This window comes from Stigmatopora nigra, unplaced genomic scaffold, assembly GCF_051989575.1.
Source record: "Stigmatopora nigra isolate UIUO_SnigA unplaced genomic scaffold, RoL_Snig_1.1 HiC_scaffold_27, whole genome shotgun sequence".
Classification (NCBI taxonomy): domain Eukaryota; kingdom Metazoa; phylum Chordata; class Actinopteri; order Syngnathiformes; family Syngnathidae; genus Stigmatopora; species Stigmatopora nigra.
Genome location: NW_027551606.1, coordinates 1,640,725 through 1,659,169, shown reverse-complemented (window position 1 = coordinate 1,659,169; position 18,445 = coordinate 1,640,725). Strand labels below are relative to the sequence as shown.

General features: G+C 42.7%; 1 protein-coding gene across 9 annotated transcripts in view; it reads right to left on the bottom strand.

The window, feature by feature from the left end:
* Nucleotides 1–608: 608 nt before the first annotated feature.
* The window catches only part of spg21 (SPG21 abhydrolase domain containing, maspardin), a 43,437-nt gene continuing 25,600 nt past the window's right edge, over nt 609–18,445 (bottom strand). For all 9 annotated transcript variants that reach the window (XM_077711701.1, XM_077711703.1, XM_077711702.1 and 6 more), the window contains 5 exons: nt 8,532–8,677; nt 6,456–6,564; nt 6,280–6,387; nt 6,054–6,194; nt 609–799 (listed from right to left, as the gene is read on the bottom strand). In XM_077711701.1, the coding sequence (XP_077567827.1) occupies nt 674–799; nt 6,054–6,194; nt 6,280–6,387; nt 6,456–6,564; nt 8,532–8,677 (630 nt within the window). In that variant the 3' untranslated portion in view covers nt 609–673. The remainder of the gene's footprint in view (nt 800–6,053; nt 6,195–6,279; nt 6,388–6,455; nt 6,565–8,531; nt 8,678–18,445) is intronic.

Genomic DNA, 18,445 nt, shown 5'->3' with positions numbered 1-18,445 from the left:
GTGTTTTCTGCCCAAGTGAGATCAGCAGAGATATGCACCCCAGGAATTTGAGTCTCCTCTTGCATCACTTATTTGCCAATGATGTACAGGGAGGACGGAGCGGGTGAGAGAGGTTAAAAGTGCACCCTAACCTTTAACATGTTGGGGTTGGTTGACCAGAAAGTATTTCATTTAGGAGCAGGTGGGAGACCCAGGTTGGCCAATTTGGGATAAGAACATCCGATCTTATGGTGTTAATAGCTGGGCTGCAGTCAGTGAAGAGAATTCTGACCGAGCTCCCTTTTTTTTTGTCAAGGTAGCACAGTGCTGCAAGGAGGGGCGGTGGTTATTGCATCTTCGGTGGAACACATACGGCCACAACTTCAATTTCTACTCCAAGCCTTTCCGTGTGAACGAGCAATTTTGCGATGCTCCAAGCTGCGCCCGGTCAGAATTGGGTTCGTGTTTGACTGGCCAGGGGTCTGACTTGCGCAGAGGGTGATTGGGCACATTCAGTACAACTTGCAGTCCTAGTTAAAATTGTTTCGGTAGAAATAATGCCAGTCAATCATTTTTAGGTGGGAAAACATTGTGAATTACCATGCTTGAGAATTTACAGACAAAACAAATACATCAATATAATGTTTAATCAAAAAGTTTCTGTGAAATTTTGGTATCTTTACAAAAAAGCGTTTTATTGCTCCTCATCAGGTTCTTGATATGTATTCGGTTGACACTTTTGGACCTCAAGCTCCTCAGCGCTCACCATCGCTGGGTTGATGGCAGCATGCCTTGTCCCATGGAACTGCTGCAGATGTATCTATAGATTAATGAAAACATAAGAATGGGATTAGTGTCAAATTTACAGAGGTGGGTAGTTGTCACAAATGTGTGGTCGAGCGTCCAACGTATTAGACCCAAATGCGGGGAAGCAAATAAGGACGTGGAATGGAGTGCTCTAACAAAGGCTTAAAAAATCAAGGGTTTTCAAACAAATAAGAAATTAGCAATAAGTCTAAAACAAACCTTACATGTAAGACATGGGGAAACAAGGAATATGGAACATAGCATGGCAACGTGGCATGAAGCAACCAAGGCAGGGTTAGGCAGACAATACAACAATGACTTCCAAACATGCGGGGTTTAAATACAAGGACTGATTACCAATCACGTGCAGCTGTTTACAAGAAGAAGAAGGGAAGCCCGGAGGGACACAATAAGTGAAGCTCACACGCACACTTCATTTGACCATAACACTTTCTAACTTATAAAATGCTTGTACATTTTTGTTCAGATATTTTCCATCCCCTCTTGCTCTGAAGTGCTTTTGCAAGTTGGATATTTTTTATTTTTAATCTTGTTTCTAAATCCATCAAATATTGACTAGTGAAAAAAGCAAATGTAACTGTGACATTTATGGAGAGAAAAAGAAAGACTTATAATTTTTTAACGCGTGGAGAGTTAACAATTTTTTTGGGAGTGTAAGTGAAAAAAACAAATGGTAAATAATTGGTTGGGAAATCCCCAAGACTCACAAGTGGACAGCCTCCAGTGAAATGTGAAGCCTTTATCTTCATGGCTCATCAAAACTACAATGTAAGTTGGGACATCTAGCTCATGTTCATCCCTGTTTCGTGGTAACTTGAACCCGGTATTTGAATTTATCGAAAGATGAGCTATGACTATGTATTTCTGTTGTTTTTTTGTGAAAAAGATCCATCTTATGAACCATAAGCCTTGTTACGGCTGGCAGCCTGGACACACACTATGTAGGAGGTGTGTGCTTATCTGCAGCTCTGGCTCCACCCCTGTGACAGAGCCCTGCCCAGCCCAACACAGCTGTAATTAATTCCCCAATCATCCCTCCTGCCCTTATTTAAAGCCTTTTCAGTTGTCAGTTTGCCCCTTGCCCTGGCCTTTGCCCTTGTCCTTGATGCCTTGCTGAGTTGCAGGCTTGTGAGTATGTTACTCCCTGTTATATTTTGTATGTGTTGTTAATGATTTTGGGTTGCATAGGGGGACTTGAGATAAGTTTAGACACCCATGGGTATACATATAGTTTGTGCATTTAGACACAGTTATTCCCCTGTCTAGATTATATTACATCAGTTTAACAGTGGCATCCTTCGGTCTTATTTCCTGTATTTTGTGGGTGTTCATTTGAACACCTGTCTGGGAGGTTTTTTTTTGCCGTGTTTATTTGAGGGTGCCACTTTAATATCTCGTGCTTCCCCTATGTTATCCCGTAGTCTGTTTTATTGACTTTGTTGTAAATAAAAATAACTGAAGGCTACTTGCAATTGTGTGCCCGAACTCATCTTTGACCGAACCTGTCTGTTGTGATAGTTGCGACTCCCTGGTATATCATACCCCAGGGGGAGTCGTAACAAGTGGGGGCTCGTCCGGGATTATCATTAAGATTGGTTATCACAGCAGCAGTTTGGTCATTGGTGGTACGGACTGCATGTGCAGTAGGCCGGTGGAGGCTGGGCAAGCAGTGTTAAGGTAGACACATTTAATAGCTATCATTCAGTCTAGTGTAGTGCTGTAACTAGCAGGATGGACTTTGATGCGGAAGAGTTCCTTTTTTTAACTTGGCACTGTAGATCAGGTTGACCAATGTAAGAGGAGAGATCTGTTAGGTCTTGCCGCTCATCTAGGGTTCACTCTGTCCAGGACTACCAGGCTAGCTGAATTGAAGCAGGAGGTTATCCATATATTAATAGCAGCGCAGTACTTAGAAGCCACAGGAGGAGCATCTGCGGGTGTTTCCTCTCAGTCTCTAGTCGATTCTGAGGAATCAGGCAGGATGGAGAAAGATGAGGTAGGCAGGAATGGTGTCACCTTGAATGTAAAGGCTCTAGTTATAAATCCCAGGGCTTGTTTAAAAGGAAAACCAGAGGGATATGGTGCTGTATCTATTGGGGATAATGCCCCCATTGCTCTAAAGATATTACGTATGCAATATGAGGCTAGGGATAGGAGTATGCTCATCAGCTGGCCCTCAAGAAAATGGAGTTTGATTTGCAATATGCCCATCAGATAGCTCTCAAGGAAAAGGAGATTGAACTAGCAAGACTGGATGCTGAACTCAAGAAACTCCAAAATGGCCGCAGGTCTATGGACGGCACTCTTTTCTCCACACCCTGCTGGAGTCCAAACCCTTCTTGGAAACAGCATGGTAGCCAAAAGGAGCTTGAGCGTGTAGAGAAAGCACGTGTAGCTCAAGAAAGGCTTGAGAAAGAAAAAGCTTTGGAGCTTGAGCGTGTAGAGAAAGCACATGTAGCTCAAGAACGGCTTGAGAAAAAAAAAAGCTTTGGAGCTTGAGCGTGTAGAGAAAGCACGTGTAGCTCAAGAATGGCTTGCAAAAGAAAAAGCTTTGGAGTTAGAGCGTGTAGAGAAAGCACGTGTGGAGCAAGAATGGCTTGCGAGAGAAAAAGCTTTGGAGTTTGCACAACTAGAGAAAGCACGTCTTGAGCAAGAACGGCTTGAGAAAGAAAGAGTTTTGGAATTTAAGAGGCAAGAGAGAGAAAAAGCCTTGGAGCAAGATCGACTAGAAAGAGAAAAGGCCTTAGAGCAAGATCGACTAGAAAGAGAAAAGGCCTTGGAAGCAGAGCGAAAAGAAAAAGAACTGATTGAAAGAGAAAATATTTTGGAGCAGGAAAATTTAGAAAGAAAAAAAATTGGAGCAAGAGCGGCTTGAAAAAGAACAAGGCAAGAAGAAAATGTCCGCCGCGGAGATCAGCCTGCAGAAAGCACCCCAAGTTCCGGTGCCGAGGCCACGCAAAGTACTCCTGTCGCCCCTGGGGCCGCCAGTCGCACACGTGCCGAAGCCACTAACCAGGCTTCCGGTGCCGGCCGGCCTTCCAGGCACAGTTCTTTCTAGCACTGTTCTGCCAAGCACCGTTCTGGTCAGCGACTGCCAGCCCAGAAGTGGTAGCAATGCTCCGGCGCCCCTGGATGATGGTGCCGGCGACTGCAAGAGCGGCAAAGCTCTGGCACCCCTGGACGAGGGAGTTGGCGACCCTCCGAACAACCAGGGTAAGGTGCCTGACCGTTCTAAAATTCTAGTGTCTCCTAAAGGAAGGGGGCTTGGCCAAGACTTGAAGGACCAGCACGGATGCCCGCCAGATCGGCCACGGCTCATCATCGGCCGGCACGGACGCCCGCCAGACCGGCTACGCCTTGTCCTCGGCTGGCGTGGACGCCCGCCAGATCGGCCACAGCTCATCACCGGCCGGCGCGGACGCCCGCCGGACCAACCACTTCCTCGTCTCATTTCTGGCTGGCGTGGACGCCCGCCAGATCGGCCACAGCTCATTTCTGGCTGGCGTGGACGCCCGCCAGATCGGCCACAGCTCATTACCGGCCGGCGCGGACGCCCGCCAGACCGGCCACGCCTTGTCCTCGGCTGGCGTGGACGCCCGCCAGATCGGCCACAGCTCATCACCGGCCGGCGCGGACGCCCGCCAGACCGGCCACGCCTTGTCATCGGCTGGCGCGGACGCCCACCGGACCGACCACTTCCTCGTTATGTATAATGCCCTATCTCAAGTTTAGGAGAGTTTTAACAGGAGTGTATTGATTGATTGAGGCAGGTTGGTGGTTCGATTTCGTCAACAGGTTGACTCTTGAGGGAGGAGGTGTTACGGCTGGCAGCCTGGACACACACTATGTAGGAGGTGTGTGCTTATCTGCAGCTCTGGCTCCACCCCTGTGACAGAGCCCTGCCCAGGCCAACACAGCTGTAATTAATTCCCCAATCATCCCTCCTGCCCTTATTTAAAGCCTTTTCAGTTGTCAGTTCGCCCCTTGCCCTTGCCCTGGCCTTTGCCCTTGTCCTTGATGCCTTGCTGAGTTGCAGGCTTGTGAGTATGTTACTCCCTGTTATATTTTGTATGTGTTGTTAATGATTTTGGGTTGCATAGGGGGACTTGAGATAAGTTTAGACACCCATGGGTATACATATAGTTTGTGCATTTAGACACAGTTATTCCCCTGTCTAGATTATATTACATCAGTTTAACAGTGGCATCCTTCGGTCTTATTTCCTGTATTTTGTGGGTGTTCATTTGAACACCTGTCTGGGAGGGTTTTTTTTGCCGTGTTTATTTGAGGGTGCCACTTTAATATCTCGTGCTTCCCATATGTTATCCCGTAGTCTGTTTTATTGACTTTGTTGTAAATAAAAATAACTGAAGGCTACTTGCAATTGTGTGCCCGAACTCATCTTTGACCGAACCTGTCTGCTGTGATAGTTGCGACTCCCTGGTATATCATACCCCAGGGGGAGTCGTAACAAGCCTAAAGAGGAGTTAACGTGTTTCCCTTGACACTACTCAACAGTGTCTCATAGTGTTAAGTCTTTTTTTTGGCATACTGAAGCAATAAGTCTTTTTGTGCCTTTTGAATCAGGTGGAAGCAAGTCTGGGAGTCTTGGCCCAGATGCCTTCATCTTGCAGTATGCCCCTTATGTATAAGCCAAATTGTGAATCCCTCTTGCTAATAAGTCCTGCCACAATTACTCTGGGATTTTTCTGCACCTTTTTATTATTGAGAAACCAGACAGTTAAACTTGTATTTTATTTTTAGCTACACCAAAGTATTATTTTAATATTGCCTTTGGTTTTAAGCTTAACAATTTTGTCTCTCAAAATCCCTATCTAGCCATAAATGTCAGTTACATTTTCTTTTTTCAGTAGTCAATATTTGATAGGATTATAAACAAGATTAAAAATAATAGATGTCCAACTTGCAAAAGCACTTAAGAGCAAAAGGGGATGGAAAATATCTGAACAAAAATGCACAAGCATTTTATAAGTTAGAAATTTTTATGGTCAAATTAAACAAGAGGTACGTTATTATGGTAACATTTGTAAAGCCATGTTAGCAGAAAAAATATTTGGACAGATTTCCATTGTACTCAAGCAATAACAAACAAACAAACAAACAAACCAACAAAAGATTAACATTATAAGGGCATTTTTATAGTGTGCACCCACAACAAAGTCTACTTTCTAAATTATGGCTAACAACAACAAAATCACAAACAACTTTATTTACTTCGGTCATACCTGAATGTAGAGGTTGACGTCAGCACTTCTGCAAAGGTAAGGGAAATTCCCACCGGTTTTCAGATGTGCTCTTTTGGCATTTGGAAATAATTTATACATCTCTTCCTTTGCTTCTAAAGAGAGTGCACTCTGATCAAAAACCTGGATAGTATAAATAAAAACTTTATCAATCATTAAATTACTCGATTTATTAATGTATTGAATCCGTGCATGGATTTCAACTTACATCTATAATTGACATGGTGACATCCTTTATTTTGTGTGGCTCCACATAGGAGTTCTGACAGTTAAGCGTTAACCTAGATGCCAGCTCTCTCTGATTGAGGCTCTCCAGCTGTAACATTTCAAATACCCATTAGACTACTTCAATTCCGCAAGGAAAAGATAAACAATTATCCTTACCCTGTCTACCATGAAGTCAATTGCACTAGCCATTTCAGGGTCTACAGGTCCTTTAGCAAAGTTGCTTAGAACAATCTTCTTCAACATGAACGCTGGCATCAACCAAAAACTAAGCAGAGGAAATCTAATTATTTTTGTGTCTAGAGGACTCTCCAACTCATCCATGCTAACACTACCACACCCCAAACTTGTCTTCTCTAACGACTCATGTTGCTCTGCATTATGACATTTTCTTTTTTAGAAATGCTTTATTTTACACTGCACTGTGAATCTTTTTTGTCCGTATTGCAGGTTATCCACTTTTCAATATTTGCTTCTGCATTTATATTTTGAATATACCAATGGGCTGCTGATAGAACTTTCAATTGCTAGTGCTGTTAATATGTTTAATATATTTTTTTTTCGTAAATTAGCAGTATGCTGTCTTGCTTATATGATATTTGAAATAGAGTGCCTTTTGAAAGTATTTGAGCTCCCTTAAACTTGGATGGAGAGCGTTTGTGAACAGAAGTCTTAAAATCTTCCCACAGACTCGATTGGATTCAGGTCTGGATTTGGACTTGGCCATTCTAACAGCTGGATACGTTTAGCATTCCAAAGTAAATTTGCCTTTATGAATTTTGATCATTTTCCTGTTGGAAGATACATCTCCATCTCAGGTCTTTTTGCAGACTCCAACTGGTTTTCTTGGAGAATGGTCTTATATTTGGCTACATTTTTCTTCCCTGTCCCTGCTGAAGAGAAGCAGGCACAAACCAGGCCACTACCAATGCCATGTTTGAAAATCGGGATTGTATGTTCAGAGTGATGAGCTGTGTTGCTTTTACGCCAAACATATTATTTTACCTTGTGGTCAAAAAGTTATTTTGGTTTCATCTGACCGGAGCACCTTCTTCCACATGTTCAGTGTGACTCCCAGGTGGCTTGTGGGAGACTTTAAACAATACTTATTGGATATCTTTGAGAAATGGCTTTCTTCTTGCCATTCCTTCATAAAAGCCAGATTTGTGCAGTGTACGACTGATTGTCTTATGGACAGACCCTCTCACCTCCGTTGTAGATCTCTGCAATTCAACCAGATGGGCCTCTTGGCAGCATCTGTGATCAGTCTTCTCCTTGTTCAAGGTGAAGGTTAAGAGTGACTGCCGGGTCTTAGTAGATTTGCAGTGGTCTGATCTTCTCCCATTTTAATATGATTACTTGTACAGTGCTCCGTGGGATGTTTAAAGCTTAGGAAATCTTTTTGCATCCAAATTCTGCTATAAACTTTACCACAAGTTTCTTGAATCCACTTGGTGTGTTCCTTGGTGTTCCTGATGCTCTATGCACTTGAAATAGTACACTGAGACTATCACAGAGCAGGTGCATTTATATGGAGACATGACAAAACAGGGATTTTATTTATCATCATCAGTCAAAATTGGATCTTTCACAGATCCTCACTGAACCTCTGGGAGTGAGTTTACTGCACAGAAAGTAAAATGGCCCAAAGAATATTGCAAGTGCCACATTTCAGTTTTTATTGGTTAAAAAAGTTTAACATTTCCAATAATTTTTGTTCCACTTCAGGATTAGGTCCCACTTGTTGATTCATGACATTTTTTTTATATCTTTGTTTGAAGCCTGAAATGTGGTGATAATTTGAAAAATTTAAGGGGGCCGGATAATTTCACAAGGCACAGTAACCATTGGCCAAAAAAATAATAGACTGTTTATACAAACTTGCATGCCCATACTGTATGTCCCCTTCTATTGGTGATGTGGACATGTTTTAAAGATTGTTTTGTTCTGTTATTGTTATAATTGTACACTGAGTGCAAGACTAACACAGTGTGCTTGTAGTTGATAATGCATACACTGTGACCGTTACAATTGAAAATTTGCATTAAAGCATTTGTAAAACGCATCTGCTTAACGTGCACATGTGAATTTGCAATTGAGGCTCACCTCTTTTGGCTGAGCCTGAGCAAGGCTAGTGTAACTGATCTTTCAATAATCTACTCATAAAAATTGAGGAACGTTCACGCTGAGCTCTTGAACTACATGACAATATTAAACGGCATAAAAAATGAATACCTGTTTGCGGTCCATGTCTGGTTAAAGATGGAGGTGTCACTGAATGAATTACACAGTATCAAAGAGTGCACTCTGGGGGACTTGCATGTAAATTCTGCAAACTTCTGGGCGAGAAAGCCACCCAAGGATGCACCAAAAATATGAACCTTGAACAAATCGGACAAGATTATCCTCAGAAAGACGAAAAGGTAGCTAAACCTGACATCACAATGTACAACATAAAGTAATATTTCTCAAAATAACATTAGGAAATGTATAAAAGTGATCCAAACAACATTATTAACAAGAAGATGAATTGAAAATCGATTAATTTGGGTTAATTTATTTAAATGCGTGAATATATCCCCATTTACCTATACTATCTACATATTTAAAGATGTAGAGATATTTATATATGTAGAGCAGTGGTCTCAAACCGGTCCTCAAAGGGCCGCAGTGGGTGCAGGTTTTCATTCCAACTCAACAAGGATACCTTTTGCAAGTGCAATCAGTTAATTAGATTCAGGTGCTACTTATTTTAAAGACACCTGATTGGTTAAAATGTCGGCACTGGATCGGTTGGAACAAAATCCAGGACCCACTGCGGCCCTATGTGGAACCGGTTTGAGTCCATTAATGTAGAGAGATATTTAAATATCTCTCTCTACATGTATAAATATCTCTCTGCATGTATAAATATCTCTCTACAAGTATAAATATCTCTCTACAAGTATAAATATCTCTCTACATGTATAAATCTCTCTACAAGTATAAATATCTCTCTACAAGTATAAATATCTCTCTACAAGTATAAATATCTCTCTACAAGTATAAATATCTCTCTACAAGTATAAATATCCCTCTACAATGTAGAGGGATATTTATACTTGTAGAGAGATATTTATACTTGTAGAGAGATATTTATACTTGTAGAGAGATTTATACATGTAGAGAGATATTTATACTTGTAGAGAGATATTTATACTTGTAGAGAGATATTTATACATGCAGAGAGATATTTATACATGTAGAGTCTACATGTATAAATATCTCTCTACATGTATAAATATATATCCCTCTACATGTATAAATATCTCTCTACATATTTAAATATCTATCTATATACAGTGGTACCTCGAGATGCGAGCATAATTCGTTCCGGGACTGAGCTCATATTTCGATATTCTTGTAACTCGAACGAATGTTTCCCATTGAAATGAACTACAAACAAGCTTATTGCACCGGTGAATCGTAATATAACAAACATTTAAATGAACTTGGATTATGATGCAGACACAAAATTAAGTTTAATAAAACCTTACACTAAACTTATTTCTAATTTTGTTTTACATTTTCATACGTTCTCCTGGCCTGGTTAGCTGTTTGCCCCGCCTCCACCCTCACATTCACTATCGAAGGGCAGTTTGCTGTTGTATTCCCTTCAAAATATTTCAAAAATGATGGACACAAATGTCCTGACAACAGGATAACGCACGACCACTTGCATACTACAAGTAGTCTTGAATTAATGATCGCTCCGCCATTGAGAGCTAACAGGCTAAGGGGGGAAAAACACTGAACAAATGCAATACGCTCAGTGCTCGAAGATACATTACACGAGGGAGTTGTGAGCCAGTGCCCCTGATGTTCTTATGAGCAGCTAACGAGAAGTAATATATACTACTTGTATGAGCGATCGCTCTGGCATTCGTGCTGAGTGGCGGAAAAAAACATTGAAAAAAAATGCAACCGCTCCGCCCAGTGCTCGTAGATATCTGTTATACACGAGGAGATGCAGACAAAAAGAGCCAACATGAAAGTCTCATGTCTTGGCCACTTGGCTTTCTTGTATCTGTATTTTTTTTCGTATCTATTTCGAAAATCTCTCCTAATGCTCGTTTGTCTGGGTGCTTTTATGTCGAGGTACCACTGTATGTAAATATCTACATATGTAATAATCTATCTAAATATAAAAATATCTATACATATATCTTATATATATGCGTGCGTGCGTACGTACGTACGTACGTACGTACGCACGCACGCACGCATATATATAAGATATATGTATAGATATTTTTATATTTAGATAGATTATTACACGTACGTACGTACGTACGTACGCACGCACGCATATATATAAGATATATGTATAGGTATTTTTATATTTACGTATGTAAATACGTACGTACGTACGTACGTACATACATACATATATAGGTGTAGGTGTGTGTGTATAGGATAGGTGTGTGTGTGTGTGTGTATAGGATAGGTGTGTGTGTGTGTGTATAGGATAGGTGTGTGTGTATAGGATAGGTGTGTGTGTGTATAGGATAGGTGTGTGTGTATAGGATGGGTGTGTGTGTATAGGATAGGTGTGTGTGTATAGGATAGGTGTGTGTATAGGATAGGTGTGTGTGTGTATAGGATAGGTGTGTGTGTATAGGATAGGTGTGTGTGTATAGGATAGGTGTGTGTGTGTGTGTGTATAGGATAGGTGTGTGTATAGGATAGGTGTGTGTGTATAGAATAGGTGTGTGTGTCTGTATAGAATAGGTGTGTGTGTGTGTGTATAGGATAGGTGTGTGTGTGTGTATAGGATAGGTGTGTGTGTGTATAGGATAGGTGTGTGTGTATAGAATAGGTGTGTGTGTGTATAGAATAGGTGTGTGTGTGTATAGGATAGGTGTGTGTGTGTGTATAGGATAGGTGTGTGTGTGTGTATAGGATAGGTGTGTGTGTGTGTGTGTATAGGATAGGTGTGTGTGTATATAGGATAGGTGTGTGTGTGTATATAGGATAGGTGTGTGTGTATAGGATAGGTGTGTGTGTATAGGATAGGTGTGTGTATAGGATAGGTGTGTGTGTATAGGATAGGTGTGTGTGTATAGGATAGGTGTGTGTGTATAGGATAGGTGTGTGTGTATAGGATAGGTGTGTGTGTATAGGATAGGTGTGTGTGTATAGGTGTGTATAGGTGTGTGTATAGGTGTGTATAGGTGTGTGTGTATAGGTGTGTGTGTATAGGTGTGTGTGTGTATAGGTGTGTGTGGGTATAGGTGTGTGTGTATAGGTGTGTGTGTAGAGGTGTGTGTGTAGAGGTGTGTGTATAGGTGTGTGTGTATAGGTGTGTGTGTATAGGTGTGTGTATAGGTGTGTGTATAGGTGTGTGTATAGGTGTGTGTATAGGTGTGTGTATAGGTGTGTGTATAGGTGTGTGTATAGGTGTGTGTAGAAGTGTGTGTGTGTGTAGAAGTGTGTGTGTGTGTGTATAAGAGTGTGTGTGTGTGTAGAAGTGTGTGTGTGTAGAAGTGTGTGTGTGTGTGTGTGTAGAAGTGTGTGTGTGTGTAGAGGTGTGTGTGTGTGTAGGTGTGTGTCTGTAGGTGTGTGTGTGTAGGTGTGTGTGTGTGTAGGTGTGTGTGTGTGTTTAGGTGTGTGTGTGTATAGGTGAATATAGGTGTGTGTGTGTAGGTGTAGGTGTGTGTGTGTAGGTGTAGGTGTGTGTGTGTGTTTAGGTGTGTGTGTGTGTGTTTAGGTGTGTGTGTGTATAGGTGAATATAGGTGTGTGTGTATAGGTGTGTGTGTGTATAGGTGTGTGTGTGTGTGTGTATAGGTGTGTGTGTATAGGTGTGTGTGTGTGTATAGGTGTGTGTGTATAGGTGTGTGTGTGTGTATAGGTGTGTGTGTGTGTGTATAGGTGTGTGTATGTATGTATAGGATAGGTGTGTGTGTGTATGTATAGGTGTGTGTCTATAGGTGTGTGTGTATAGGTGTGTGTGTATGTATGGGATAGGTGTGTGTGTGTATGTATAGGTGTGTGTGTGTATGTATAGGTGTGTGTGTGTGTATGTATAGGTTTGTGTGTGTATGTATAGGTATGTGTGTGTGTATAGGTGTGTATAGGTATGTGTGTGTGTGTAGGTGTGTGTATAGGTGTGTGTAGGTGTGTGTGTAGGTGTGTGTAGGTGTGTGTATAGGTGTGTGTATAGGTGTGTGTGTAGGTGTGTGTATAGGTGTGTGTATAGGTCTGTGTGTGTATACGTGTGTGTGTGTGTGTGTGTGTGTATAGGTGTGTGTATAGGTGTGTGTGTGTATACGTGTGTGTGTGTGTATAGGTGTGTGTGTGTGTATAGGTGTGTGTGTATAGGTGTGTGTGTGTATAGGTGTGTGTGTGTATAGGTGTGTGTGTGTGTGTATAGTTGTGTGTGTGTGTGTATAGGTGTGTGTGTGTGTGTGTGTATAGGTGTGTGTGTGTGTATAGGTGTGAGTGTGTATGTATACTCGAACGAATGTTTCCCATTGAAATGAACTACAAACAAGCTTATTGCACCGGTGAATCGTAATATAACAAACATTTAAATGAACTTGGATTATGATGCAGACACAAAATTAAGTTTAATAAAACCTTACACTAAACTTAATTTTAATTTTGTTTTACATTTTCATACGTTCTCCTGGCCTGGTTGGCTGTTTGCCCCGCCTCCACCCTCACATTCACTATCGAAGGGCAGTTTGCTGTTGTATTCCCTTCAAAATATTTCAAAAATGATGGACACAAATGTCCTGACAACAGGATAACGCACGCACGCACGCACGCGCGCGCGCGCACGCGCACACGCGCGCACACGCACACGCGCGCACACACACGCACACACACGCACACACACGCACACACACACACATACATACATACATACATACATACATACATATATAGGTGTAGGTGTGTGTATAGGATAGGTGTGTGTGTGTGTGTGTATAGGATAGGTGTGTGTGTGTGTGTATAGGATAGGTGTGTGTGTGTGTATAGGATAGGTGTGTGTGTGTATATAGGATAGGTGTGTGTGTATAGGATAGGTGTGTGTGTGTATATAGGATAGGTGTGTGTGTATAGTATAGGTGTGTGTGTATAGGATAGGTGTGTGTGTGTATAGGATAGGTGTGTGTGTATAGGATAGGTGTGTGTGTGTGTATAGCATAGGTGTGTGTGTGTATAGGATAGGTGTGTGTGTATAGGATAGGTGTGTGTGTATAGGATAGGTGTGTGTGTGTGTATAGGATAGGTGTGTGTGTATAGGTGTGTATAGGTGTGTGTGTATAGGTGTGTATAAGTGTGTGTATAGGTGTGTATAGGTGTGTGTGTATAAGTGTGTGTATAGGTGTGTATAGGTGTGTGTGTATAGGTGTGTGTATAGGTGTGTGTATAGGTGTGTGTATAGGTGTGTGTATAGGTGTGTGTGTATAGGTGTGTGTGTATAGGTGTGTGTGTATAGGTGTGTGTGTATAGGTGTGTGTATAGGTGTGTGTATAGGTGTGTGTATAGGTGTGTGTATAGGTGTGTGTATAGGTGTGTGTGTATAGGCGTGTGTGTATAGGCGTGTGTGTATAGGTGTGTGTGTATAGGTGTGTGTGTATAGGTGTGTGTGTATAGGTGTGTGTAGAAGTGTGTGTGTGTGTAGAAGTGTGTGTGTGTGTAGAAGTGTGTGTGTGTGTAGAAGTGTGTGTGTGTAGAAGTGTGTGTGTGTAGAAATGTGTGTGTGTAGAAGTGTGTGGGTGTAGAAATGTGTGGGTGTAGAAGTGTGTGTGTAGAAGTGTGTGTGTGTAGAAGTGTGTGTGTGTAGAAGTGTGTGTGTGTGTGTAGAAGTGTGTGTGTGTGTGTGTGTGTGTAGAAGTGTGTGTGTGTGTGTGTAGAAGTGTGTATGTGTGTAGAAGTGTGTGTGTGTGTAGAAGTGTGTGTGTGTAGAAGTGTGTGTGTGGAGGTGTGTGTGTGGAGGTGTGTGTAGAGGTGTGTGTGTGTGTAGAGGTGTGTGTGTGTGTGTGGAGGTGTGTGTGTGTGTGGAGGTGTGTGTGTGTGGAGGTGTGTGTGTGGAGGTGTGTGTGTGTTTGTGTAGGTGTGTGTGTGTGTAGGTGTGTGTGTGTGTAGGTGTGTGTGTCTAGGTGTGTGTGTGTAGGTGTGTGTGTGCATAGGTGTGTGTGTGTGTAGGTGTGTGTGTGTGTCTATAGGTGTGTGTATAGGTGAATATAGGTGTGTATAGGTGTGTGTGTAGGTGTGTATAGGTGTGTGTGTAGGTGTGTATAGGTGTGTGTGTGTCTAGGTGTGTATAGGTGTGTGTGTGTCTAGGTGTGTATAGGTGTGTGTGTGTGTGTAGGTGTGTATAGGTGTGTGTGTGTGTGTAGGTGTGTATAGGTGTGTGTGTGTGTAGGTGTGTGTGTGTGTGTGTAGGTGTGTATAGGTGTGTGTGTGTGTAGGTGTGTATAGGTGTGTATAGGTGAGTGTAGGTGTGTATAGGTGTGTATATGTGTGTGTAGGTGTGTGTGTGCATAGGTGTGTGTGTGTGTGTAGGTGTGTGTGTGTGTCTATAGGTGTGTGTATAGGTGAATATAGGTGTGTATAGGTGTGTAGGTGTGTATAGGTGTGTGTGTAGGTGTGTATAGGTGTGTGTGTAGGTGTGTATAGGTGTGTGTGTGTAGGTGTGTATAGGTGTGTGTGTGTGTGTAGGTGTGTATAGGTGTGTGTGTGTGTAGGTGTGTATAGGTGTGTGTAGGTGTGTAGGTGTGTGTGTGTGTAGGTGTGTATAGGTGTGTGTGTGTGTAGGTGTGTATAGGTGTGTATAGGTGAGTGTAGGTGTGTGTAGGTGTGTATAGGTGTGTATATGTGTGTGTAAAGGTGTGTAAAGGTGTGTAAAGGTGTGTGTAAAGGTGTGTATAGGTGTGTGTGTATAGGTGTGTGTGTGTAGAAGTGTGTGTGTGTAGGTAGAAGTGTGTGTGTGTAGAAGTGTGTGTGTGTAGAAGAGTGTGTGTGTAGAAGTGTGTGTAGAGGTGTGTGTGTGTGTAGAAGTGTGTGTAGAGGTGTGTGTGTGTGTGTAAGTGTGTGTGTAGGTGTGTGTGTGTAGAAGTGTGTGTGTAGGTGTGTGTGTGTAGGTGTGTGTGTATGTATAGGTGTTTGTGTGTGTGTATGTATAGGTGTGTGTGTGTGTATGTATGTATAGGTGTGTGTATGTAGGTGTGTGTATAGGTGTGTGTATGTAGGTGTGTGTATAGGTGTGTGTGTGTGTAGGTGTGTGTATAGGTGTGTGTGTGTAGGTGTGTATAGGTGTGTGTGTAGGTGTGTATAGGTGTGTGTGTAGGTGTGTATATGTGTGTGTGTAGGTATGTATACGTGTGTGTAGGTGTGTATAGGTGTGTGTGTAGGTGTGTAAAGGTGTGTGTGTATAGGTGTAGGTGTGTATAGGTGTGTGTGTGTGTAGGTGTGTATAGGTGTGTGTGTGTAGGTGTGTGTGTGTAGGTGTGTATAGGTGTGTGTGTGTAGGTGTGTGTAGGTGTGTATAGGTGTGTGTGTAGGTGTGTATAGGTGTGTGTGTATAGGTGTGTGTAAAGGTGTGTGTAAAGGTGTGTGAGTAGAAGTGTGTGTAGAAGTGTGTGTGTAGAAGTGTGTGTGTGTAGAAGTGTGTGTGTAGGTGTGTGTGTGTGTGTGTAGGTGTGTGTGTGTAGGTGTGTGTGTGTGTGTAGGTGTGTGTGTATGTGTGTGTGTGTAGGTGTGTGAATAGGTGTGTAGGTGTAGGTGTGTGTGTTTGTAGGTGTGCGTGTGTGTGTGTGTAGGTGTGTGTGTGTAGGTGTGTGTATGTGTGTGTGTGTGTGGAGGTGTGTGTGTGTGTGGAGGTGTGTGTGTGTGTGGAGGTGTGTGTGTGTGGAGGTGTGTGTGTCTTTGTGTGTGTGTGTGGAGGTGTGTGTGTGTGTGTGTGGAGGTGTGTGTCTGTGTGTGTGGCGTGTGTGTGGAGGTGTGTGGGGGTGTGTGTGGAGGTGTGTGTGGAGGTGTGTGTGTGGCGGTGTGTGTGTGTGTGTGGTGTGTGTGTGTATAGGATAGGTGTGTGTATAGGATAGGTGTGTGTGTATAGGATAGGTGTGTGTGTGTATAGGATAGGTGTGTGTGTGTATAGGATAGGTGTGTGTGTGTATAGCATAGGTGTGTGTGTGTGTATAGCATAGGTGTGTGTTTGTGTATAGGATAGGTGTGTGTGTGTGTAAAGGATAGGTGTGTGTGTGTGTATAGGATAGGTGTGTGTGTATAGGATAGGTGTGTGTGTATAGGATAGGTGTGTGTGTGTATAGGATAGGTGTGTGTGTATAGGATAGGTGTGTGTGTATAGGTGTGTATAGGTGTGTGTGTATACGTGTGTATAAGTGTGTGTATAGGTGTGTGTGTATGTGTGTGTATAGGTGTGTGTATAGGTGTGTGTGTATAGGTGTGTGTATAGGTGTGTGTGTATAGGTGTGTGTGTATAGGTGTGTGTGTATAGGTGTATGTGTATAGGTGTGTGTATAGGTGTGTGTATAGGTGTGTGTATAGGTGTGTGTATAGTTGTGTGTGTGTATAGGCGTGTGTGTATAGGTGTGTGTGTATAGGTGTGTGTGTGTATAGGTGTGTGTGTATAGGTGTGTGTATAGGTGTGTGTAGAAGTGTGTGTGTGTGTAGAAGTGTGTGTGTGTGTAGAAGTGTGTGTGTGTGTAGAAGTGTGTGTGTGTGTAGAAGTGTGTGTGTGTAGAAGTGTGTGTGTGTAGAAATGTGTGTGTGTAGAAGTGTGTGGGTGTAGAAATGTGTGGGTGTAGAAGTGTGTGTGTGTAGACGTGTGTGTGTGTAGAAGTGTGTGTGTGTGTAGAAGTGTGTGTGTGTGTGTAGAAGTGTGTATGTGTGTAGAAGTGTGTGTGTGTAGAAGTGTGTGTGTGTGTAGAAGTGTGTGTGTGGAGGTGTGTGTGTGGAGGTGTGTGTGTGGAGGTGTGTGTGTGTGTGTGGAGGTGTGTGTGTGTGTGGAGGTGTGTGTGTGTGGAGGTGTGTGTGTGGAGGTGTGTGTGTGTGTGTAGGTGTGTGTGTGTGTAGGTGTGTGTAGGTGTGTGTGTAGGTGTGTGTGTCTAGGTGTGTGTGTGTAGGTGTGTGTGTGCGTAGGTGTGTGAGTGTGTAGCTGTGTGTGTGTGTGTAGGTGTTTGTGTGTGTCTATAGGTGTGTGTATAGGTGAATATAGGTGTGTGTGTGTGTGTAGGTGTGTATAGGTGTGTGTGTGTGTGTGTAGGTGTGTATAGGTGTGTGTGTGCAGGTGTGTGTGTGTGTGTAGGTGTGTATAGGTGTGTGTGTGTGTGTGTAGGTGTGTATAGGTGTGTGTGTGTGCAGGTGTGTGTGTGTGTGTAGGTGTGTATAGGTGTGTGTGTGTGTGTAGGTGTGTATAGGTGTGTATAGGTAAGTGTAGGTGTGTATAGGTGTGTATATGTGTGTGTAAAGGTGTGTAAAGGTGTGTGTAAAGGTGTGTATAGGTGTGTGTGTGTATAGGTGTGTGTGTGTATAGGTGTGTGTGTGTAGAAGTGTGTGTGTGTGTGTGTAGAAGTGTGTGTGTGTAGAAGTGTGTGTGTAGAAGAGTGTGTGTAGAAGTGTGTGTGTGTGTGTAGAAGTGTGTGTGTGTAGAAGAGTGTGTGTGTAGAAGTGTGTGTAGAGGTGTGTGTGTGTGTGTAGAAGTGTGTGTAGAGGTGTGTGTGTGTGTGTAAGTGTGTGTGTAGGTGTGTGTGTAGGTGTGTGTGTGTAGAAGTGTGTGTGTAGGTGTGTGTGTGTAGGTGTGTGTGTATGTATAGGTGTTTGTGTGTGTGTATGTATAGGTGTGTGTGTGTGTATGTATGTATAGGTGTGTGTATGTAGGTGTGTGTATGTAGGTGTGTATAGGTGTGTGTGTGTAGGTGTGTGTATAGGTGTGTGTGTAGGTGTGTGTATAGGTGTGTGTGTAGGTGTGTGTATAGGTGTGTGTGTAGGTGTGTATAGGTGTGTGTGTAGGTGTGTATATGTGTGTGTGTAGGTATGTATACGTGTGTGTAGGTGTGTATAGGTGTGTGTAGGTGTGTAAAGGTGTGTGTGTGTGTATAGGTGTAGGTGTGTATAGGTGTGTGTGTGTGTGTAT